This window comes from Dasypus novemcinctus, assembly GCF_030445035.2.
Source record: "Dasypus novemcinctus isolate mDasNov1 chromosome Y unlocalized genomic scaffold, mDasNov1.1.hap2 SUPER_Y_unloc_3, whole genome shotgun sequence".
In the NCBI taxonomy this organism is placed as follows: Eukaryota; Metazoa; Chordata; class Mammalia; order Cingulata; family Dasypodidae; genus Dasypus; species Dasypus novemcinctus.
Genome location: NW_027261979.1, coordinates 428,711 through 454,136, shown reverse-complemented (window position 1 = coordinate 454,136; position 25,426 = coordinate 428,711). Strand labels below are relative to the sequence as shown.

Sequence of the window (25,426 nt, the reverse complement as noted above, 5' to 3'; positions counted from 1 at the left end):
GGGAAAGATTTCTCCTGCCTATGATTTTTCAGTTTCTTCAAATCAGCATTTGTGGATTATTTTCTGATCTCTGCTGTCCTCCAGCAAGCAGAATTTGGCCTTTTACTCACTTCATCTCTGGGGAGGCTTTTCTAAGAGACTTGTACATTGACATGATGATGACATCACTCCAGAAGTGTTTAGTGCCCCTTATCAGTATTACTAGCCACGACCCAGAATATTATTCCATAGTATACAAACAGGCACTTGTCATTAACCACTTGCCTTATTTCTGCTTAACTCCTTATAAACTATATTCCCAGAAAGACCATGCTTGGGGGGCCAACTGGCAAGAAATTGTCCTAAAGAACTTCATGAGATAAAATGCCATACATGGTTATGTAGCCTCCTTTTATGTTTGCCCATACACTGATAGAGAAAATCAAAAGAATTGTCAGGTCAGAAGAAGAGGACTGTGGATCTTCCTTCTCAGCTTGACAGACCCAGGAATAGAACATATCAGAAGAACATTTACACCCCATTTTAAAAGAAGGGAGGCAAAGAAACGGTAAATTGGAATAGGAGTTAAGATCTTTGCCTGGTTTCCTCAAGTCCTAATGAGATTTGTTTCTCCAGGCTAGCATAATAGTTCCCCAGTGATTTTTCCACAGTATGATCTGGCATGGTGTGGAGACACAATCAAACTTGCCTCAACGTCAATTACACTTTGACCACGAATTGCTGGGTTTTGAATTAATTATCTTAATGCGTTGTTACTTATTACAATTATTTTTGTATAAAGGTAAAAGGAGAGGAAATAAATATTATGGTTTTCTTGGTATGGAATAAAACAGGTTCTGAAAGTATTTTTAGATGAACATCCATTACAGCTGTGTACATCAGGAAGACAGAAAGAAAAAGTAAAAGAAAATGTATGATATGGAAAAATACAATATACTTTTCAAAACTCCTTCCAGCCAGTCTTGGACCTTGTCCCCAAAGCGTCTTCTTTCCTGAGCGGCGACAGTTTTTCCTTTGAGGGATTTAGGTCACCAGCTTGGAAGAATCTACTCCGTCCTTCTCCCTCACGTTATAGGAAAGAGTGCAGGACCTGTGACCCCATGATCTTGGGTTCCATATGCGTATGCTTTCTGTGCACTACTTACCGTCACGATCTCTCTCCACTGAAAAACGAGCAAGGAGAGACATTTGTGTAGGTCGAGCTAACGGTGCCCACAATAGGAAACGTGAAAGAGGAAGAACAGGGCGCCTTTCCGGGCAGCGGTGCTCGGCTGCCAGGGCGCAGTTTTCCCGGCTCCGCTTAGGTTTTGTGGGCGGGATAATCGCTGCGGGCAGCCAGATCCTGTATGGCGGGGTCTGCCTCCATGGCTTAGGAAATTCCGCCCCAGAACCAGCCGGGGTCCCCGCGCGGGCCCTGACCTGACCTTCACTGAGCGCCACGCACGTTCCCCACCAGCCTGCTGGAGGTGAGCAGCGCCCTGCAGACTCGCTCCCTCGAAGGCTGGGCTGCGGGTTGCAGGCGCAGGCTTTGCTCCAGCCCAGTGTGAGGGCGGGGCAGGAGCGGGGAAGGGCAGGAGCGGGAGGGGCCAGGGCTCTGCGCCGCCGGAGGGGTGGGGGGGGGGGGGAGCGGCGTGGGGCGTGGAAAGCGCGGCTTTCCCGCCACTGGCCGTCTTGCCGTCACCAAGCGCTGCGCATGCGCCCAGCTCCACATGCCACAGGCTGCCGGGGGTCCACCCGCTCAGCCCAGAGCCGCTGGTGTACCCGCAGGCGTGGCCTGGGGAGAGCGTGTGCGGCGTCCTTGCCTGCACCGGCCCGGGCCACATGGCGAGTGAAGCGGGTCCTGGCGAAGGCCCGGCTCCCCAGGCACGCTCAGAACACCTCCGTGGCCTGGCAAGCGGCCCTCTGGTAGGAGAGTCGCTCGGGCGCCCTGGCCAGCGGTCCCCACAGAGCTGCAGGGCAGGGGCGGAGGCACAGGACCCAGCTGGAGGGATGGAGACGGGAGAGGCGCCCTGCGAGGAGGCCGCGGTGCTCTGGGTGGAGGAGCTGCCGGAAATGGAGGTGATGGAGGAGGACATGGTGCTGGAGAATGTAATGGCGGTAGTGGACGTAGTGGCGGAAGAGGAGGTGCAAGAGCAGGAGCGAGAGGCGGAGCAGAAAAGCCTGGAGGAGGGGCAGGAGGAGTGCGGGCGGGCCCAGCCAGGGTATGATGCGGAGGCGGCCCAGACATCAGTGGAGGCGCTAGAGGCCCTGCAGTTAGAGCTGAGCAGCGTGAAAGTCCGAACCAACCGGGCCTTTTGCCGGCTGAAGCACAAGCTGAGGCAGGCCTTTAAGCCGCACCTGGAGCGCAGAAGCAACATCATTGAGCGTATTCGTGGCTTCTGGTTCAAAACCGTATCCTTGTACAACTGCGTTTAGCTAAACTCCAAGAGCAGAAAAAGCTCCTTTCTGGTGATAGAAGTGGTTTCTTGAAGGCAGGGAGGGGGTTTGACTGAGGAGACACAAGGAAACTTTTGGGGTGGTGAAAATGTACTAAATCCTGTTTTGACTTGTGATTATGTGGGTTTGTACAGTTGCGGAAACTGAACAAACTACGGGTTGTGCATTTTATTGTATGTTAGTTATACCTTAATAAAAAAGATCATAAGAGCCTAAACAAACAAACAAATCGTATCCTTAGTACAGTTCCAATGGGAGTGGACTAGGCAAGAGGATGGGGGAGGAAGTCAGGGCTGAGGAAGGAGGCAATCCTGTGGGGGGATGGAATACTTATTGAATTAAGTGTATCGAGTGAAGCAAATGGCCACCTTCAGCACTTGCAGAAGTTTTGATGAATCCGTAACTTTTCAGCAAAGCACAGGAATTTTTCCTGGTGGTAAATATATATATATATATATATATATATATTTTTTTTTTTTAAAGTCTATTTAGGTATTTAATTCCCCCCCTCCCCCCCTCTGTTCTCTGTGTCTATTTGCTGCGTCTTTTTCTTTGTCTGCTTCTGTTGTCAGCAGCACGGGAAGTGTGGGCGGCGCTGTTCCTGGGCAGGCTGCATTTTCTTTTGCGCTGGGCGGCTCTCCTTACGGGACGCACTCCTTGCATGTGGGGCTCCCCTACACGGGGGACACCCCTGCGTGGCACGGCACTCCTTGCGCACATCAGCACTGCGCGTGGACCAGCTCCACATGGGTCAAGGAGGCCCAGGGTTTGAACCACAGACCTCCCATGTGGTAGACGGACACCTCCCATGTGGTAGACGGACACCCTAACCACTGGGCCAAGTCCGTTTCCCCATATATATTTTAATAGAATTAAGAATAACATAGAAGTTCCGTAACACATTTCACATTTAAAGAACCGGTATTTATTAGCGTAACTGAGTAGAGATTGGTTCTGTATGGCAATCTTTATCATTTGTCCTGGCCTATTACTGCCGGTACCTGCCTGCAAACAACAGGTCCTCAACACATAGATTCCTTTTCATACTAAGCATTGTGTCTTTGTGGGCGCATTTTGACACCATGCAATATACTCAGCTTATAAATGGCTTCCCATTCATCAGATGGTCCTTTTAGAACTCTAATCATATACTCTTGCTTCACTTTAGAATCCAGAGAAGCTTATCTAAGATTCATTGCCTCAAGTAAACATCCCCAAATTTTCACTGGTTAATCAATGATTGTCCTCAGAACATCTATTTTCAGGCATGACACCTGTATGCATACAAAAATTAAGTTCAGGAGCTCTCAGAAAATAGGATATAAGGAGGCTTTTAAAGAAGGATGGAGGTTGACTGAGATAAACTAGCAATAGCAGTTTTCTGGGAAATGTGTCTTCCTACTTCTGATTGCTTTCCAGGTGTGTTGACCATTTTTACCCTTGCCATCCTCGTGTATTTGACTCCTTAACCCAGTGCAGATTCTGAACCATCCTCTGATGTCAGCAATGATCAGCGACCAGGATCAGGATATGCTCAACTATATGATCAGTTTGAAGGTAAGAGATGGGATGCTTAAAGTATAGGAATAAGTGAGGGGAGAACTTATTAAGCATAGAATCAGGCAAGGCCTGGAGTGATTTTTCCTGTCTCTGCTTTTCCCTGTTCAGGTAGAAGAGTTCATCCATCCTACAAATAGTTGCAAAATCATATTTTTCTTTGGGAGAAACCCTTACTTCCAAAATGAAGTGATCACTAAGGAGTATGACATTACTATCACTGGTAAGAGGTCGTTCTGTGGGTAGTTTGGGGAACTGGTGAACAAGACCCTCTCCCTATCTTCTTCTTTCTACAGGATATAAGGCATCTCATTCCACTCCAATCCAATGGCTCGGTGATTATGAGTGCCAGACCAACAGCTACAGTAACTCCAATACCAGCCTTAACTTCTTCAACTGGTTGTCTGACCATAACTTTGCAGGATCTAATAGAATTGCTGAGGTAAGTCCCCTAAGGGCAGTATCAGAAATGGCCTTGGTGGGTTTCCAAGATCCGTGGGGGATGCTGGCTCATTTGTCTTTGTCCATTACCAGATCATCTGTGAGGATCTCTGGCTGAATCCCCTGCAGTACTACCTAAGGATATAAGAGACAAGAAGAGGGAACAGAGAGGCAGACAGGTAAGGATCTCAAGTAGGGTGGTGATGGTGGGGAATAAATGTGTTTTGAAGCTGCTTTCTTCTGGTAGAGGAATAGACAGTAAAAGTAAGTCATAGCGTAACTCCAGGTCAGTAAGTAGTTACCCTATAAGGGATACTATAGTACAAAACTGCTTATGGGAGAGAAAGCTAAACAAGGTAAAGGAGGATGACTGGAATGGACACTTGATGCACGTGATTCATCATCTCCACTTCTTTGAAGCATTATTCCACAGGTATGGGCTCATGCTTTGCTCCTATATTTAGGTTTGGGGCTCTCTTACCTCTATAAAATTTACGAGTCTTTATGGAATTGATCCTATCTTTTTGATTGCCACAGTGTTTTTTTAAAGACTCACATGTACTCATATCGCACAGCCATACAGAGAATTTAGGCAATATTGCATAGATTGTGGAGGACAATTTTAAACTCTGAGGTACAATTTAAAGATATCAAAGTCAGTAAAATGTGGACAGTCCAGGAGGACCAAGATACTTTGACCTAACTACTTAATTTTAATTTTGAGAAATAGCAATTTAAATATCTTTTATGCGTGTGTGTGTTTTCCAGGGATTGCCCCCCTCTCTTGGATCCGGAGAGAGAAAACCATCAAACTTTACTAAAATAGCAGAAGACCACTTCAGATGCAGGAAATAAGTAATCAACCCCTATTCTCTTACAAAATTGAGAAATGAAGAATGAAGCTAGTGGTGGAAAATACAAAGAATGAGTTTGCTTAAACATGGAATGATAATACTAAGTAACAATAAACACCAAGAGGTCCAAAGTATGTATCATTGTGCATATTTGTGCTTCTTTGGAGTGGATTCAATGGGAAAAAAAAAACTCTACTTACTTTGGGCATTTTTATTTCATACCTAGGAAGTAGAAGTCTATGAACTTTCACACGTATAAAGGTGGAGAGAGAGGAAGTAACATACCTTGGAATTCCAGTTGGAAACACAATTTTTCCTACCAAGTCAGTTGTTAGGTAATAGGGGAATAGAAAAGAGTGGCCCATTAATTGTAGGCTTATTATTTTCACAAGGAAAGTGAGAGAAGGTGAAAATAAGGGCTTCATGAGAAAGGGGATCACAGTCCGATAAGACCTAGAATCTGTGCTATGTTGCTTGCATAGAGCTTACCTGATACAGCTATTTCTCATTCAAATTAATGGCAGGATGGAGGAAATGTTAATACTTCATCTTTGAACAAAATGTTTTCCAAATCTATATTAATGCAGACCTCTTGGCATGCTAATAGTTGCACTGCCAGTACCAGCACTGCCAGCATATAGGTGTATACCTTGAGGCAGGGAACGTGGAGAAAGAACATTTCCGTGAGAAAGTGGTAAATGTGCTACTGGATTTCTGGCTTAAGTAACGAAATGAAATGGGGAACTGCATTAAAGAAGTACGTTTCCTTGTGATAGTATCTCAGATGAGTTCCTGTGCTTCTCTCAGACTTTATTTTGGGACAAAAATAGACTCAGGCAGAATGAACTTGGTAAATTCACAAATACATTTATCCTGGTGTACTCTTTACACAACATTCCCAGATGTCGACCCTTTTATATTAGCCCTCTTTTACAGATAGGATTAAACTTTGGTCCAAGCTTCCCATTAGGTGATGCACTCAAAAGTTTAGGATAACTGAGACTCAACATAAGAACATTTCTTCCCCATGAAATACTGAAACTAGTTGACTTCTATTTCCTGAGTGGTTTTTGACTCAAAATCTTTCAAAGACAGGGCCTGTCCATTTGGTGACTCTTCCCTTTCCTAGATCATCTGTGTCTTCTGACTCAAGCCCCATTAGTGCAATTTTACTGTAGCAGACCAACCCACACCTTGAAAGCCTCACTAAGAAGGGCAAGCATTTACTTGCTTCATAATATAATAATATGTGGTTACTTCCCAGAAACAGCTCTAATCCATGGATTACACTGAAGAATTGGTGCTGCTGTAGATGGAAGTGGGAGGTTGTTTACCACAGGACTTCCTTGTCATTCCCAGATGAAAGAGTCCTCGTGAGCATCTCTGTCACTGACTTTCCTACACTGACATTGCTGGCTCTGAATAGAACCCACCTTCCCGTTTTTATGGGCAAACTATGGTCTGTGCTACAGCAGCACTATCAAGGTTGAGAGTTTGATATCAGAGTTCACGAAATCTCCCACACTCCTTCAAACGTAGCCACCTTCTGTGTGGGTTTGAAACTTTTCTTGAGGCAGGCAGCTGAAGCTCTCGCAGAGATTCCTGATAGGCTCTAAAGGCTATTCCCATCACCCAACCACACACAGGACTGAAGGAAACTTTTCCAGAGTCATGATTTTTAGACTTCAAGGAACTCTTGTAGCTCCTGCCAACTCACTCACTAGGAACTGGAAAATAAAACAATAATTCCATTAACTGTGCATGTGGAGGATAGGGCAGCAGTCTCGGCTTGGACATAGGAGTATGAACTGGGCCTGTTTCTGAAGATTACATTGTCCTTTCCAGCTAGTCAATTCTCTTGATAAGGTCTTGCCCTTATCAGTATTTGAAGCATAGAGGAAAAGTTGGGACAAACTCCTCTGATCACTTAACATTCTCTGCCAGCACTTTGCTGCCATGGCTCATTTCTGGTCTGGTCTGCCCTGGCATGAAATGCAGGAAATACTACCATGGATGCAGGTAACAAAGTTCTAAAGTACTCTTGTTGACTTTACCCAGTAATGCCATTAGCCATTGATTTGTTCATGATGTACAACCTAGAAAACACAGCTGTTTCCTTCCCAGAGTACAAAAATTTAACTCATTTGCAGTCCAGTTTTTGTAGTGCTTTCACATCAGCCTCAACGTTTAGATATTTGTCTGAGTGCTGTACTACACAATTTCTATATCTTGTCTTTCACTGAATATCTATGCATCCTAGTCCAAGAGTCCTCTCCCTTCAGGAAAGGTAGCCTACCATTTAATAAGAATTCACACTGAGTGACTCCAAACCGCCCCCTCCCTGCTCCCCGCATCTGTCAAGAACTTGCTATTAATCTCACTCTGCCTTTTCTTCATAATGGTCAGCCTACTCTAAAAATAAATTTTTGATATGCAGAGTAAGAAGCTTTTCACGGGGATTACATCACATAATCCTCAAATAAGCACATTAGGTAGGGTGAGCAGTTAAATCTTAAAAGGTGGAGAATCTCAGAGGCTATGTAACTTGTAATATCACAAACCTAATGAGAGGTAGAGCCAGGAGCTGGATCAGATGGTATGAAACAGAGTCTGAGTGCTTAACTGCAACACTGGGATATCTCATAGAGGGTCCACTCCAGTTGTGAAGAGAAAGGCAGTGAATTAATTTCTAAGAGAATCAGACTATATAATCTGATGTTGCCATCTCACTTAAGAATGGTATTTTTAGGGTGGTTTCAGCTTACAAAATTCTTTGGTTACAACTCTCTCTAGTAGCCTCTACTCTGGCAATGGAATTCCTATTGGGACATTGGTTCCCAAGTGCTATTATTTTCAAGGATGGTACTGGGGAAAATACTTGAAGTTTTGACAAATCTATCTTCCCTCTGCTTCTTGCCTTAGCTTCCTCCCTTTCAGAAAGCCTTGCATATCTCCACTTTGTTCTTTGATAGTGAACTTCATAGGTGAACTCTAGGGGTAATTCTGTTCTTAAATTTCCCCCAGTACCTCCACCTCTTAATTCCATGCTTTTTGCAGACCCCAGGCAATTCCAACAGGATTTATCATTTACACTTAGTAAAATCAATATACTACAGAACACTCATTTATATTTTTACCATACAAAAAAATAAACCTTATCTGGAATGAAACAATCTATAAGAACAGTTTGTTACATAAAATGAAAGTCCTGGCCTTTCTTTTTATGGAAAAGAGTGGCACATCCTTAGAATTGTAAATATGTTTGCCAAGGTGTATGGAGTAGTTCATTGTAGACAGTGTCTTTGTTCCTTTACTACTTTGCTTCTTAGGTCAGAATCCTTTCAGATGAAAGTGTTGTAGCACTAACTCTAATGGATCTTACAGGTGTTCTTTGTTTTTGTGTTCTAATCCTAATTAGTGTCTGGGTCCTTTGCTTTGAACCTGAAAAACTTCATAGGAAAGTTCTTGTAATGTATTTCTGTGAGAAACAATTTCCTCATTTTTTACTTGGGAATTTCTTTATTTTACTTCATTTTGGATAGAGTTTATTTGGATACGGAATTTCTGTATCTTAAAGCACTCTGAATATGGCTAAGAAGAAAGCTGAGAAGTCAACTCTTAATCTTATTGGGTTTCCTTTGTAAATGATGAGACATTTTCGTCTTGGAGCAATCATGACTGTATTTTTGCCTTTAACTTTCAGCAGTTTTTAAAAAAATATTTCTGTTTTTATCTCTTTGCACTTATTCTACTTCAAATTTGATGAGCTTCTTGGATGTCTATTTTTGTTTTCCAAAACATTTGCAAATGTCCATTATTTCTTCTTCTAATATGTTTCTTCTCTTTTTTTTCCCTTATTCACACCTCTCTCCCCTCATTATGCATGTATGCATATGCTTGTATTCTTCTATATCTCTGAGGCTCTCGTTTTTCTTCATCCCTTTATCATTTGGACTGCAAAGTCTATGTCAATCTGTTTATAAGTTCATTAATTCTTCTTTCTCTTCAAACCTACTATTTATTTCCTCTAGTGAATTTTTTAGTATTTTGTACTTTTAAATTCAGTCCTCTTTTAGAAAATTGTATCTTTCTCTATGTTAATAGACACTATTTGATGCAACATTGTCATCATGTCTTTTATTTATTTAATCATGCTTCCCCTTATTAACATGAAAATATTTAAAATGGCTGTGTTCTAGATTTTTTTCCCATTAAATCTGACATCTCGCCACTATGAGAGGAGTTTGTGGATCAGATTTTTTTCCATTGTATATGTAAAGCTTTCTGTCTTTTGCATGCCAGGTAATATTTTTGTTGGATACTGGCCATTTTAAAAAATATAACAACTCTGGGAACTGGTCTCCCCACTGCATTTTGGGGCTAAATGTCATTATTTTCCTATTTATACTGACTGGGTGTATTAATTAATGAACTCTATCCCCCACCACACCCACCCAGGAGTATCCCACTCATGTTACTCTTCAGCTTTATACATGCCCACCATAGACGGTTGATAGTTGCATTATTTGTATACTGTTTCTCTCTTTCCCTGACAAACAACTCTAAAACTCTACAACCTGCTGTCTATATTTTCTCAATATTTTTAAACAAAGTTCTAGGCCTAAATTGCCCTATCAATAAATCCAATCAAATTTGTCTCTTTTGAAGGAATAGCTTTTGATACCCAGTTTAGATATTTACTCTAACATAGGAGAACTTCTCATATTTGTCTTAGTTCTTCCTCTCTCCTGCTTCTATGGCTCTGCCCTTCTTCCCCTCTCCCTCCAATCATGGCTAAATCTGAACCAAGTCCCTTTAGCTTGGTATGGGGACAATGGCATGCCTTTTTTTTTTCCCCCTGAGTGATGCGGTATCTAAGGTGAGCACTAACTGTACTTCAAGCAGAAGTCTGAGGTTCTCTCACACTAGTTCTTTTGGTATAGAACCTCTCATTAGGTGACTGGGGAATTATCTGGTCTGGGTATCTCAGCACATCATTTAAAATGGAAAACCTCCTATCCACAAATAGGGGATTGGTGGAAAAGGAGCCCCCAACACTTGAGTGTATTTAGCCTCAGTGGCAGTAGATCAAGATCAGAAATTCTGAGGTCTTTTTTCCTTCTTGGAAGAAAGCCCTCTGACTGAGATGGGCAGAGAGGGAGCAGAAACCTGGAATGGAGACTGCCTCTTTGATCTGGGTCGGGAAGGTGGGAATCAAGGATAACAAGTGGCATTGGCTTAAAAGCACATCTCTAGTTGGCACTTGATAATAATTCATTTTGGCCAGGGAGGCTTATCCCTGGGAGCCATGTCCCATGCTAGGGGGAAGGTAGTGTGTTTATCTGCTGAGTTTGGCTTAAAAAGAGGCCACATTTGAGCAATAAGGAGGCCCTCAGGAGGTAACTATTAGGCAACACATAATACTAGGATAAATTTTAATTTCAAAAGACAAGATTCATAAGCACTGTCATCAATATCAGGGGTCCATCAGTGGACAATCCTCCTTCACTACACACCACCCCTGTACTTGGGGCATTCTTGCTGACTCTTTAGGGAATGTAGCAGAACTCCCCAGGATGGGAATTTGATATTCTTTCAGTTTTGTGTGTCTGCAACCGTAAACAAAGTTCCCTCCATCTGCCCCATGTGATCTAAGCCCTCTCTCAATTAGAGGCTTAGTTGGCATCACCATCCCCAAATCCTCAGGATTAGGGAATGAACAGTGGTCTAAAGTAGATGTACAATTATTCTATTTTAGACTTATCGCTATTTTAGCAATATAAGAACTTTTATCATTGATGTGGAGGCAGTGGTCCCTGGAAGTCCTGAGGAGAGGACGAGGGAAAAGTAGGTGTAATATGGGGGCATTTTCAGGACATTGGAATTGTCCTGCTTGGTGTTGCAAGGATGCATATAGGCCCTTATGTATTTTCTCATGACTTACAAAACTGCATGGGACAGAGTGTCAACTATAACATAAACTATAATCCATGGTTAGTGCCAGTGCTTCAAAATGTGTTCATCAATGGTAACAAGTGCACCACCTTAATGAAGGATGTTGTTAATGTGGGAAAGTGTGGGAGGGGGAGGAAGGGAGGCATATGGGAATGCCCTGTATTTCTTTTTTTTTTTTTTTTTTTTAAAGATTTATTTTTATTTATTTATTTCCCCTCCCCTCCCCCGGTTGTCTGTTTTCTGTGTCTTTTTGCTGCGTCTTGTTTCTTGTTTCTTTGTCCACTTCTGTTGTCGGCAGCGGCACGGGAAGTGTGGGCGGCGCCATTCCTGGGCAGGCTGCTCCCTCCTTCGCGCTGGGCGGCTCTCCTTATGGGTGCACTCCTTGCGCGTGGGGCTCCCCTACGCAGGGGACACCCTGCGTGTCGCGGCACTCCTTGCGCGCATCAGCACTGCGCATGGGCCAGCTCCACACGGGTCAAGGAGGCCCGGGGCTTGAACCGCGGGCCTCCCATGTGGTAGATGGACGCCCTAACCACTGGGCCAAAGTCCGTTTCCCGCCCTGTATTTCTTATGTAACAATTTATGTAATCTAAAGTTTCTTTAAAATCAAAATTTTTTAAAAAAAGCACATCTCTAGTCTTCTTACAGAAAGTTAGTAGATTTTTGAGTAGATATTTCTGTATTTTCTGTTTGCCCTTAAGCCTGATTCCAGCAGATGATTGTTTTTAAATTATTTTTTACTAATATCAGTAGATAGCAAGGTACGAGAAGTCTTCAATGACATAGGTCTCGATGAGCTGTTCTCTTTAAAATGCATTTTCTCAGTCTCTAGTGCCTGTGTTGTTCTCTCTTTCTGTGTGTGATTTTCTGTGTCATTCTCTCTCTTCATCTACACTTTATGAAGTCTTTCATTAATGACTGTGTTTATTTGCACATTAAGTATCTCCAGAACTTTCTCTCTGTATCTCAGATTTTTTTTGTGACAAATTTCTGCATGTGTGTATGTCTTCAGAGTAGAGGCAGGGGCTGGAATGTGACAAAAACTGTGGTCTGTAGGATGATGACTTGAAAGGCTGTATTATGAGAGAAAATTCTGTCACTTGTGATGGAAAGCTTTTGTTGTTCTCTTAAGATTTATTTTATTCATTTATTCTGCCCCTTCTATGCTTACCTTCACTCTCTGCTGTCTGTGCCCATTTTCTGTGTGCACTCTCTGTCACTGTTTCTCTTTAGGCACCAGCAGGAACTAAACCCAGGACCTCCCATGTGGTTGGCAGGAGCTCAGTCATTTGAGCCACATCTCCTTCTGTGATGGGAGGCCTTTTAAAAAATTCCAAGACTGCCTATAAGTGCAAGTAGGAGAATTGCATCCACCATCCATGTGGAATCTAAGCTCCCTCTTGATACAGAGGTGGAGTGGACATAACCTTCCCAGGGTCCACAGGCTGGAGGAATAGAGTATGGGTTAGAGTGAACTTACTGATATTCTACTATGGAACTATTGTGATTAATAATGGAAGAAATTGTACCATTGATGTGGAGAAAGTGGCCACGGTAGCTGCTGAGGGTAGGAAGAGGGAAGAAGAGATACGATGTGGGGGCATTTTCAGGACTTGGAGTTGTCCTGCGTCATACTGAAGGGACAGATGCTGGACATTGTATGTCCTGCCATGGCCTACTGGGTGGACTGGGGGAGAATGTAAACTACAATGTAAACCATTATCCATGTGGTGCAGCAGTGCTCCAAGATGTATTCACTAAATGCAATGAATGTCCGGTGATGATGAAAGAGATTGTTGATGTGGGAGGAATGAAGTGAGGGGAGGTGGGGGGTATGCGGGGACCTCTTGTATTTTTTTAATGCTGCGGTAGTTGCTGAGGGCAGGGACAGGGAAGAAGAGGTGTGATGTGGGAGTATTTTCTTTACTTGGACTTATTATAATGAAATTGCAGGGTCAGATGCTGGATATTATATGTCCTGCCATAATCCTCTGACTGGACTGGGGGAGAGTGTATTCTATAAGTAAACTCTAAATCCATACAGCCACTGTTTCCACATCAATGATACAATTTCTGCCATTAGCAATAGTTTTATAGTAGAATATACCGGTAAGGCCACTCTAGTCCATATTTTATTCCGCCATCCTGTGGACCCTGGGATGTTGATGTCCACTCCATCTCAATATCGAGAGGGAGTTTAGATCCCTCATGGCTCATGTATGTGATTCTCCTGTTTGCAGTTGTAGGCACTCTCACTTCACTGCTGTGGTGGTTGACCCTCTCCACCCCCTGTTAGCTGATCTGGGGAAGTCCAAGAAAACCGAGAGTAGGTGTTGCAACTCCACTGAGGCGCAGGGCCCAGGGTGCACCTGGCCAGTCCCGAGATTCAAGTCTCTTACTTATACACCAACCCAGCACCAACCACAGATTCAGTAAAAGTGCGCGAAGAGGCATGTGTTGAAAAAGGTCACATCTGAGTCCAAGTCCATCACACTCAGGAGCACCAATTCCAAAGTACAGCTCACTGATAAGGCACTGAACTCCAGAGCCATCTGCCATGACTTTAGAACCTGTGTGTCTCCATAGCCCTCAGGAGCACCAGTACCTGAGTTGCATCTACTTTGGCTGTCTCTGGGATCATGCTGAGATGAGCAGTAAGTGCGACTCCTTTGCTGACCTTCCGACTCTTCTTGAAGTATCTTAACCATGTAAACTCATTTGTCTTTACCATGTTCCCCTATTTTTCAAGGTTTTTTCCTAGTTGCATCTCCAGCTGGTGATTGGGAGTAATCCCTGGATACCAGGCAGGCTGATCTGCGGGAGTCACGTCCCATGCTGGGGGGGAAGGTAACGCATTCACATGCTGAGTTTGGCTTAGAGAGTGGGAGGTAACTCTTAGGCACACTGCAGCTCTAGGCCTAGTTGGAATTTCAGACACACAGGCTCATAAGCATAGTCATTAGCATCAAGGGCTCATCACTGGACCATCCTTCCTCACTGGTCTTTGCCCTTGCACCTGGGGGATTGTTGCTGTTCCACTGGGGAATATGGCAGAGCTCCCCTGGCTACAAACTCAGCAATCCCTCAGTTGTCGTTTTTAACTCTACTATGAACTTGCCCAATGAGTATCGGAACATTTTTATATACCCTATCTACATGCCCTGGAGAACACCCTCTCAACCATGTGTCCACCATCAAAAATACGCCGCACCCGTGTTCCTCTCCCACCATAGTTCTACCTCTCAAAAATGAAGGCTAATATATTGCCAAATTCAATTACTAGGAAAATGAAATAGTAATGTTAGGTTTAAAGGTTAGAAATAGAATACATATTAATTTAGAAAAACTAAAGTAAAGCTAAAAAATAAATTGGGGTATTAAAAAATGAAAAATGTCATAAAACTTTGTTTTTGACATTTTGCCTTTTATCACTGTAGTAGGTGTTGCCTTATATGTACAGTGGCTGGTAATTTCTTTCATTCCTTCCTCAGTGTCTACATCCTTTTATTTTAACTTTTTAATTTTTTCTTCAAAAATGTATTAGATCAATTTAAATCAATATACAATATAGGAGACTCGCATTTATCCAAAATCAAACCCTTTTACCTCCTCCCCAGCAATGATATTTTTACATGTTCATGTTTTATTGGCCGCAGCTGATGTACTGATATTGAAACATAGCTACCAAACATGTTGCATTTTGGTTTATATTATGGTTTATATTTTAGACTGTGTACTTTTCTAAATTTTTAGCTACATTATGTTTTACATTATGGTTTACATTTTAGACTACACACTTTTATACATTTTTGGTAAAATTTAACATGTCCTATATCCATCATTGCACAGTCTTGTGGAACACTTCCAGTGCCACCCAGTTACCCCTGCTTCCATCTATTCTGTTTCTCTCTGCACCTCCCCTCAGGGCCCACATTGACAACCAAGCTTCACTACTTGGGTACTAGGTTCACAGATATGTGTAGCAAATGCTGAGGGCTTGATGTACTAGACTGTCCTCCCATATTGGGAGGGACCAATTCTCTCTCTCTCTTTTTTTAAGATTTATTTATTTATTTCTCTCCCCTCCCCACTGCCCTCCCTCCGCCGGTTGTCTGTTCTCTGTGTCTATTTGCTGCATCTTCTTCTTTGTCTGCATCTGTTGTCAGTAGCACAGGAATCTTTCTTTTTTGTTGCGTCATCTTGTTGTGTCAGCTTGCCATGTGTACGGTGCCATTCTTGAGCAGGCTGCACTTTCTTTTGCACTGGGTGACTCTCCTTATGAGGCACACTCCTTGCACGTGCGGTTCCCCTACGCGGGGGACAATTCTGCGTGGCTTGGCACTCCTTGCGCGCATCAGCACTGCACATAGGCCAGCTCCACATGGGTCAAGGAGGCCCGGGGTTTGAACCGCAGACCTCCCATGTGGTAGACGGACACCCTAACCACTGAGCCAAGTCCACCACCACCAATTCTCTCTTGAGACACCCTTCCCTCTGTTTAGAAGATCAGGCCTCCCCAGGATGGGGGAACACCTTCTCACACATGGTATGGGTCTCCACCCAGTGCTGTAACACACAATGACAAGATGAGCGCTCACACCCTCCCTAGAAGTCTGCCCTTGTGCCAGATGCCCCCTTAAAGTACCATAAACAAGTAACCATTCCTTATTAGATTTGCCAAAGACCTATCTCAACATTATAGTTTCAACCATATATCCTGTAATCTCCCATTTCCATCTATTTCCCCAACCCTCCCCCAGGTACTTTGGCCATCTGACCCATCTTGCCAACCCTAGCCCCATCAAGTCTGCAAAGGCCTACCCAATAGTAACCTTATGCCCCCACCTTATCCATTCCCTGTACAACTTCTTACCTCCATGTAATCATAGATTTCACCCATGTAGGCATCAGCTCACAAACTTCTTCTCCCCACAATTTCCTGTAAGCCTATCATCCAGCCTCTTGCTGTCTGAGACAGCTTGGTTTGCTAATTTAATATTAGAGAATTCATGCAGTATTTGTCTTTCAATGCCTGGCTTGCTTCACTCAACATAATGTCTTCAGGATTCATCCACCTTATCCCATGTGTTTGTATTGTATTCCTTCTTACAGCTCAGTAGTATTCCAAGGTATGTATATACCTTACTTTGTTCACCCTTTCATCTGGTGATGGGCGTTTGGGTTGATTTCAACTTTTGGCAATAGTGAATAATGCTGCTATGAACATTGGGGTGCCTATATCACCCTTGTTTTCAGTTGTGTCCTTCTTTTCAGTTCTTCTGGATATATACCCAGGAGTGGAATTGCTGGGTCATGTGGTAAATCTACAGCTAGTTTTTTTGAGGAACTGCCAAACTGTTCTCCAGAATGGCTGGATCCCTCTGTGTTCCCACCAGCAGTGGATGAGGGTTCCTATTCTTTCCTATCCTCTCCAACACTTGTAGTTTTCTGTTTTTTTGTAATAGCCGGCAGTACAAGTTGTGATAGATCGTATCTCATTGTACTTTTGATTTGCATTTCTGTAATAGCTAGTGATTTTGAGCATCTTTTCATGTGCTTTCTAGCCATTTGTATTTGTTCTTTGGAGAAGTATCTGTTCAAATCTCTTGCTCATTTTTTAAATGGATTGTTTGTCTTTATATTTTTGAAATACAGGATTTCTTTATATATGCAGGGTATTAGTCTCCTACCAAGTATATGGTTACCAAATATTTTCTCCCATTGGATAGCCTGTCTTTTCATTTTCTTTTCAAACTCTTTGGAGGTGCAAAAGGCTTTAATTTTGAGGTGGCCCCATTTATCTATTTGTTCTTTGCTGCTTATGCTCTGGCTGTGAAGTTCATGAAGCCATTCCCAATTACAGGGTTTTGTAGATGCCTCCCTACATTGTTTTCCGAGGTCTTTATGGTCTTGGCTCTTATATTTAGGTTCTTAATCCATCTAGTGGATTTTTGTGTAAGGTGTGAGATCGTAATCCTCTTTCATTTTTTTTGCATGTGGATATCCAGTTCTCCAAGCACCATTTGTTGAAGAGGCCCTCTCTCCCAGATGAATGGGCTTGGTGGCCTTGTTAAATATTAGATGAATGTGTATGTGAAGATCTATATCAGAACTCTCAATTCAGTTCCATTGGCCAATATGTCTACCCTTGTGCCAATACCATGCAGTTTTGACCACTGTTGCTTTATAGTATATTTTAAAGTTAGATAGTGTGATTGCTCCAATTTCATTTCTCTTTTTCAATATGCCTTTGGTTACTTGGGGCCTCTTTGTTTTCCAAATAAATTCAATAGTTAGTTTTTCTAGTTCATTAAATAATGCTGTGATGATTTTTATTGCTATTGTATTAAATCTGTAGATTAGTTTGGGTAGGATAGCTGTCTTAATGATATTTAGTCTTCCTATCCATGAACAGGGAGTATTCTTCCAATTACTTAAGACTTCTTTGATTTCCTTTAAAAGTATTGTGTAGGTTTCTGTGTATAAGTCTTTTACCTCTTTAGTTAAATTTATTCCTAGGTACTTGATTTTTTAATTTACTATTGTAAATGGTAGTTGTTTCTTCAGTTTCCTCTCAGATGGCTCATTACTGGAGTTCAGAAATGCTCCTGATTTTTGCATATCGATCTTATAATCTGTGACTTGACTAAACTCATTTATAAGTTCTGAAAGTTTTGTTGCAGATTTCTCAGTGCTTTCTAGGTATAGGATCGTGTTGTCTGCAAAAAGTGAAATTTTGACTTTGTCCTTTCCTATTTGGGTGAATTTTATATCTGGTCTTGCCTCAGTGCTTGAGCAAGTACTTCTAGCACAATGTTAAATAGGAGGGCTAATAGTGGGCCTCTTTTTCTTGTGGCTGATTTTAGAAGGAAAGATTTTAGGATTTCATCATTGTAAATGATGTCAGCTGTGAGTTTTTCATTACCACCCTTTATCATGTTCAGAAAGTTTCCATCTATTCCTATCTTTTGCAGTGCTTTCATCAAGAAAAGGTGCTGTATTTTGTCAAATGTTTTTTCCGTGTCTATAGATATGATCATGGGGTTCTTATCCTTTGATCCTTTGATCTGTTTATGTGGTGTGTTACATAGATTGATTTTCTTATGCTGAACCATCCTTGAACACAGGGATGAGATCCACTTGGTCATGTTGTATAATTCATTTAATGTGTTGTTGAACATGATTAGCAAGTATTTTGTTGAGGTTTTCGCATCTAGATCATTAGAGAGATTGGTGTGTAATTTCCTTTCTTGTGGTGTCTTTGATGGGCTTTGGTATTATGTTAATTTTGGCATCATAGATGAGTTAGGCAACATTCTTTCTATTTTGATTTTTTGAAAGGGTTTGAGCAAGAAAGGTATTAGTTCATTCCGGCATGTTTAGTAGAATTCAACTGTGAAGCCATCAGGCCCAGGTCTCTTCCTAGACAGGAGGTTTTAAGTGACTGTTTCTATCTCTTTTACTTGTGATTGGATTGTTGAAATCAGCAATTCCTTCTTTTGTCAATGTAGGCTGCTTATGTGTTTCTAGGAATTTCTCCATTTCCTCTAAATTGTCCTTCTTGTTGGCATACAGTTTTTCAAAGGATCCTCTTATGATAGTCTGTATTTCTGTGAGGTCAATGGTGATATCCCCATTTTTGTTTCTTATTTTGTGTATTTGCATCTTCTCTCTTTTTTTCCTTCTTAGTCTAGCTAAGGGTTTGTCAATTTTATTGATCTTCTCAAAGATCCAGCTCTTTGTTTTGTTCATTTTTTCTAGTGCTTTCTCATTTTCTATTTCATTTATTTCTGCTCTGATCTTTGTTCTTTCTTTCTTCTTCCTTTTGGGGTGGTATTTCATTTATTTGTTTATTTTTTCTAATTTATCTATATGTGCAGTTAGGTCTTCAGTTTTAGCTCTTTCTTTTGTTTTGATGTATGAAAGTTTATCTATGAATTTCCCTCTCAGAACAGCTGTTTCTGCATCCCATAAGTTTTGATAAGCCGTGTTGTGATTTTCATTAGTTTCGATGTAGTTACTGATTTCTTTTGAGATTTCTTCCCTCACCCACTGTTTGTCTAAGAGTGTGTTGCTTAACTTCCATTTCTTGGTGACTAATCTGGGTCTATGGCCCTTTCAGAGTTCCAGTTTCCTTCTGCTGTGGTCAGAGAAATTATTTTGTATGATTCAATCTTTCTGAATTCATTGAGATTTTCTCTATGGCTTAGCATATGGTCTGTCTTGGAGAATGATCCATGGGTGTTTGAGAAGAATGTATATCCTGCTGTATTTGGGTGGTATGTTCTGTAAATGTCTGTTAGGTTCAGCTCCTCTAATACATTGCTCAAAGTCTTTGTTTCTTTATTGAGTCTCTGTTGAGATGTTCTGTCCAATGGTGATAGTGGTGTATTAAATTCCCCCACTATAATCGTGGAGTCATCTACTCCTCCACTTAGTTTTTCCAGTGTTTGCCTCATATATTTGGAGGCACCCTGCTTAGGAGCATAAATGTTTATGATTGTTCTTTCTTCTTGTAAGTTTATCCCTTTCACTAATATGTAGTGTCCATGCTTTGTCTCACTGAACGGTTTTTCTTTTAAAGTCTATTTTGTCTGATTTTAACATAGCTACACCTGCCTTTTTTTGGTTTACTATTTGCTTGTAAGATTGTATTCCAGTCATTCCCCTTCAACCTCCTTGAATCCCTGGGTCTACGATGGGTTTCTTCTAGAGAGCATATAGGTGGGTCATATTGCCTTATCCATTCTGCCAGTCCTGGTGCCTTGACAGGTGAGTTTAATCCATTGACATTCAGTGTTATTACTCTCAAGGGAATTACTTATATTTTCTATATATTCTTTGGATTTGTGTATGTCATATGTTGTTGTATTTTCTTCTTCTCTTTCTGTATTTTCAGTTGTTCTAACAGTCTCCTACAACTCTTTCTCTCCTATTTTTTCTTTCATCCTGCAGAACTCCCTTCAGTGTTTCTTGAAGGACAAGTTTCTTATTGGCGTACTCTCTTAGTTTCTGTCTCTCTGTGAATATTTTGAACTATCGGTCATTTCTGAATGCCATCTGTGCTGGATAGAGTATTCTTGGGTGGAAAAAAATTTTTTTTCACAATGTCATACCACTGCCTTCTTGCCCCTGTGGTTGCAGATGAGAAATCAACACTTAGTCTTATTGAGCTTCCCTTGAATGTGATGTTTCTCTTTTCTCTTGCTGCCTTTAATATTTTCTCTTTGTCTTGAGCATTGGATGATTTGACAACTATATGTCTTTGAGTAGGCTTGTTGGAACTTATGCTTTTTGGGGTGTGTTGTGCTTCCTGGACATGTCCTTCCATCTCCCTCAGTAGATTCGGGAAGTTTTCAGTCATTATTTCCTCAATACCCCCCTGTGTCCTTTTCCTTCTCTTCTTCTTCTGGGATGCCTGTCAGGCATGAGTTTGTGCATTTTGTGTTGTCATTCAGGTCCCTACGTCCCTGCTGTATTGTTTCTGTCTTTTTATCTATCACTTCTACAATCTGTTTGATTTCAGGTGTCCTGTCTTCCACATCACTAACTCTTTCCTCTGCCTCTTCAAATCTGCTGTTACTTGCCAAGAGTGTGTTTTTGATTTCTTGGATTGTGCCATTCATCACCGTTATATCCATTATCATTTTGCATAGGTTTACAATTTCCTCTGCTTGCTCTCCAGGTGTTTTCTTAATACCCTTAGTCTCTTGCTTCACTTCATTAAATCGGCCCATGATATTTATTTTGAGATTTTTGATTAGTTGTTTGATGTTCTGCTCCTTTTCCTGGTTTTTAGTTTGTTCATTGGATTAGGCCATGTTTTCCTGATTATTGGTGTGGTTTGTAATTTCTCTCTCTCTCTCTTAAATGTTTCATTCAAAAAATATAAGAGGTCCGCATATACTCCCCTCCCCATTCACACCACTCCTTTCACATCAACAATCTCTTTCATCATTGTGGGACATTCATTGCTTTTGGTGAATACTTTTTGGAGCACTGCTGCACCACATGGATAGTGGTTTACATTGTAGTTTGCATTGTAGTTTACATTCTCCCCCAGTCTACCCAGTGGGCCATGGCAGGACATACAATGACCAGCATCTGTCCCTTCAGTACGATGCAGGACAACTCCAAGTCCTGAAAATGCCCCCACATCGTATCTCTTCTTCCCTCTCCCTACCCTCAGCAGCTACTGTGGCCACTTTCTCCACATCAATGGTACAATTTCTTCCATTACTAATCACAATAGTTCCAAAGTAGAATATCAGTAAGTCCACTCTATTCCATACAGTACTCCTCCAGGCTGTGGACCCTGGGATGGTTATATCCACTCTACCTCTTTATCAAGAGGGGGCTTAGATTCCACATGGTGATGGATGCAGTTCTCCTGTTTGCAATTGTAGGCACTTTTGACTCCCTGGTGTGGTAGTTGACCTTCTTCACCTGCCTGTTAGCTGGCCAGGGAAAGTTCAATAAACCAGAGGGTAGGAGTTGGAAGTGTGCTGCTGACCGGGGCCTGGCTGCCACATGGACAGTCCAGAGATTCAGGTCTCCTGAATAAACACCAACCCCAGGGTCAACCACAGGTCCATTAAAAGTGACAAAAGAGACATGTGTAGAAAGGTCACATCTGAGTCCAACTCCATCACACACAGGAACAAAAACTCCAAAGTGGGACCCTCTGACCTGGCACTGAACTCCAGAGCCATCTGCCATGACCGTAGAAGCTGTGGGTCTCTGTAGCCCTCAGGAGAACCAGTACCTGGGCTTGTATCTACTTTGGCTGTGTCTGCAGCCCTGCTGCGGTGTGCATAAGTGTGACCCCTCTGATGTTACTGTCAGGTCATCCTTTTATGTTGATGGGGTTGCTCAGTTAGTTAGCTTCTCTGTCTAGTCGTGGGGTTTATTTAGGTGCTTTTGTGTGTGTGTGTGTTAAGTCTTCGTTCTTATTCTATTTCTTTGTTGTTGTCTAAGTTCTCTTTATTGGGGCCAGGGAATGCAATAGAAGTAAGAAAAATATATATATAATAGTCGTATTGGTAGTAAATGTAGGCAGAAGAATTATGTGACAACTATGAGAATGAATATTAAACTCATGTAACCTGGGTAGATTTATAACAATAAAAATGTGGAGAACGCACAATAAGATGGGAAACTGAACATGGAGAATATTGTATCAATTAGAAAGCCAGTGCTGTCAGGAGAGAGGGAAAGAGAAAAGAAAGGAAAATAGCATAAAGAGTGAATAAAAGATTGAAACCAGAATAGAGGTGTTAGAAATAAAAGTCAGAAACATTTGGGCTAAACAAGGAGAGGTGGAATGTGTGAGAAAAAACAGAAGATGGAAGATAAGATAGATATAAAGGAAAGGGGATAGTTAGCATTGGTAGCTAAAATCAGCATGCATAGAAAAGAGGATCTAAAGGATGAGGAAACACAACAAACAACAAACACTGCCTGCAGCACTTAATAGGAAAAAAGAAAAAGAAAAAAAGGAAGAAAAGGGGAAAGAGTGAAAAACAGTGTGTGTGGGGGGGTGGATAAAAGGAAGGAGAAACAAGAAAACAAACAAACAAAATAGACCAGACAAGGCCTCAAGCAAGGAGTCCTCTTTGCAATTGAATAAACTGCTCAGGGGGAAAGAGTGTAGACTACAATGTAGACCACTGTTCATGTGGTGCAGCAGTGCTCCGAAATGTATTCGCCAGGTACAGTGAATGTGCCACGATGATGGAAGAGGTTGCTGATGTGGAAGGAGTGGGGTTTTGGGGGGTTGGGGAGTATATGGGGACCTCATATTTTTTTTAATGTAACATTTAAAAGAAAATAAAGAAGAAGAAGAAGAAAAAGAATCTGTCCTTTCTCTTTCCCCCTTCCTCACTTCACTCCCTCCCAGGGCAGCAGGAAGCCCATGTGAGAGCTCGCCTCTGAAATTCAGATGGGATCCTGGTGAAACATCTCACCACAGATCATGACACTTCATCTCTTTGAGAGAGCCCACCCCTTGCTGGGAGCTCTAAATATGCTTTTAGAAGCCTACCAAGCATGTCCTACTGGATCCCTCCCTTAGGTGTGTTGCATAGTTCTAGTTCATTGCCTGATTCCACCTTCTCCCAGGCCAATTTTCCCTATCCCAGGGCATTTAGGTAATTTGGGCCACCTCAGCAGATTCACCTCTCATCTCTTCTTAGCATCTCCACAAGCCAGCTGTCATGCTCCTCATGGCAGAAGGGAAAAGAATGTACCTAAGCTTTTCCTGTATTTTGCTATTCCTTTAATCAATATTGAATATCCACTCTTCATTTTTCAAATATTTACCTTAACACTTTATATTTAGCCTTGTCTTGGCGCCAAGAACTAAATGTTTAGAGGACCCATTTCCTAAGTTATTTATTTTTCATTACCATCTTAAAGTTTTATTTATGTAAAGTGGAGAACAGTAATTGACTGATTAATTCCCTTCCCCACCTTTGGTCTTTTTCTAAACGTTTTTGTTTACCTATTTTTTATATCAATGTTACAGGTTACTCAGTTAACACAAGACTACCACTACAATAACCACAAATATGCTCTAGTCAGTAGTTACATTCCCCCTTCACTTTTGTTCATTTTTTAATCTTGATGGGGCAATGCTAGTTCTGACTGGCTCAAGCTGAGGAGGGATATAGATATTACGGGGAAGTGGAAAGGAATTGTTTTGCTTGCAGTTGAAGATAGTCCTTGCCTTCAGGAAGAAGCTGGTCCATTTTCACCATTTTATTAGTTGACAAGGGCAATGCTGAAGAATGGGAGAGTGGGAGTTTGACCATATACCTGCTAGGTTGAAGGGCTCAACTGGCATAGAAACAGACTGAAGGCTTTAAGACTCTCAGAAAAATACTTACAAGTAAATTGAAGATTATAGCTTCAAATAAAAGAAGAATCATGATTAGGTGATTTATAAATGGTAGAACTATGTGATACAGATGAAGTAGCTTGTCTTACTTTTCCAGATAGAGCCCCTGGAGGAGGTGTTGATTGTAAACATATGGCTTGCTTTTGGTGTCTAGCCCTTGGGAAAACTTTAGTTTGAGTTTTTCTTTACATGGCACTCTGTGAAATCTACCTGACACCTGCATAAGCGTAACTCCTAGAATGATCTCCTGGCTCACTTTGATATCTCTTAGCCATAAAAACTCTGTTTTATTCAGTGTTTCCCCATTTTGGCCTAGGTCTTTTTCCAAATGCATTGCTGATTAATGCTTGGTAATCTCTCCATGCCAGGGAGGCTCATGTCTGGGACTCATGACCCATCCTGGGGGGGCAGGTAGGGACTGTATTAATGGAATGCAGCTTAGAGAAAGGCCATACTTGAGCAAGTAGGTGTTCAGGAGGCAACCCCTACTCATTAATTATATTTAGGCATTGCTTAGTATAGGAATAAGATTCATAGGTACAAGCATTAAGATTGAGGGGTTGGCTTATTAACCTGTTTTCTTTTACTAGGCAGTTGTATATATTCCAGAGCTTTTAGCCATGTTATTTGAGAAAATAGCAGGTATTTCCCAGGTGGGAAGTTAATATTTTTTAAGGTACTGTGAGGGCAGTAACCTTGTGGCAAGGAAAGGCCTCTCTTCAGAAAGCATACCCATGACAAAAATGGAAACATTTATATCCCACAGAAGTATGTACCTATATAAAGTTCAAGATGTTCAAAGGCCCTGTCCATTGAGACACTTGACCTTGCTCCATGTTTACCTTTTTCCAAGGGTTATGTTAATTGACATGTAGAACCTAATTGATATAATTGCCTTGCTTCTCATGTACACTTCTCCTAGCTCATCTTTTTTTCCCCTGAAGATGAAGCTTTGACCTGCAGCTGGCCACATGCACTTTCAAATAAGCCTCAGAGTAAAATATTGTAACTGACAAGGAAATGTGCTTGTTTCTGTGTCATGGAAAATTATTCTATAAGAATTAAAAATACAATATTTCTGTTCACCCACCCTATTGTCAACAGTTAACATTGGTGGTACCTTTGTTACAATTGATGTGAGAATGTTAAAAATATTACTGCTACTATAGCCCATATTTTGCTTTAGGTGTATTTTTCCATATATACCACCCTATTATTAACACACCGTATCGGTGGCATATTTAAGAACATTCTTACATTTTTATTATTAAGCACAGTCATCCAC

The 25,426-nt window shown here is 41.7% G+C and overlaps 1 protein-coding gene across 1 annotated transcript; it reads left to right on the top strand.

The window, feature by feature from the left end:
• Positions 1-1,737: 1,737 nt before the first annotated feature.
• On the top strand, positions 1,738-5,426 carry LOC139438618 (testis-specific Y-encoded protein 4-like). Its single transcript, XM_071213686.1, has 6 exons — positions 1,738-2,391; positions 3,916-3,993; positions 4,105-4,216; positions 4,290-4,435; positions 4,528-4,613; positions 5,203-5,426. The coding sequence occupies exons 1-5, from the start codon at positions 1,822-1,824 to the stop codon at positions 4,579-4,581; spliced, it is 960 nt and encodes a 319-aa protein (XP_071069787.1). The 5' UTR covers positions 1,738-1,821; the 3' UTR covers positions 4,582-4,613; positions 5,203-5,426.
• Positions 5,427-25,426: the final 20,000 nt, after the last annotated feature.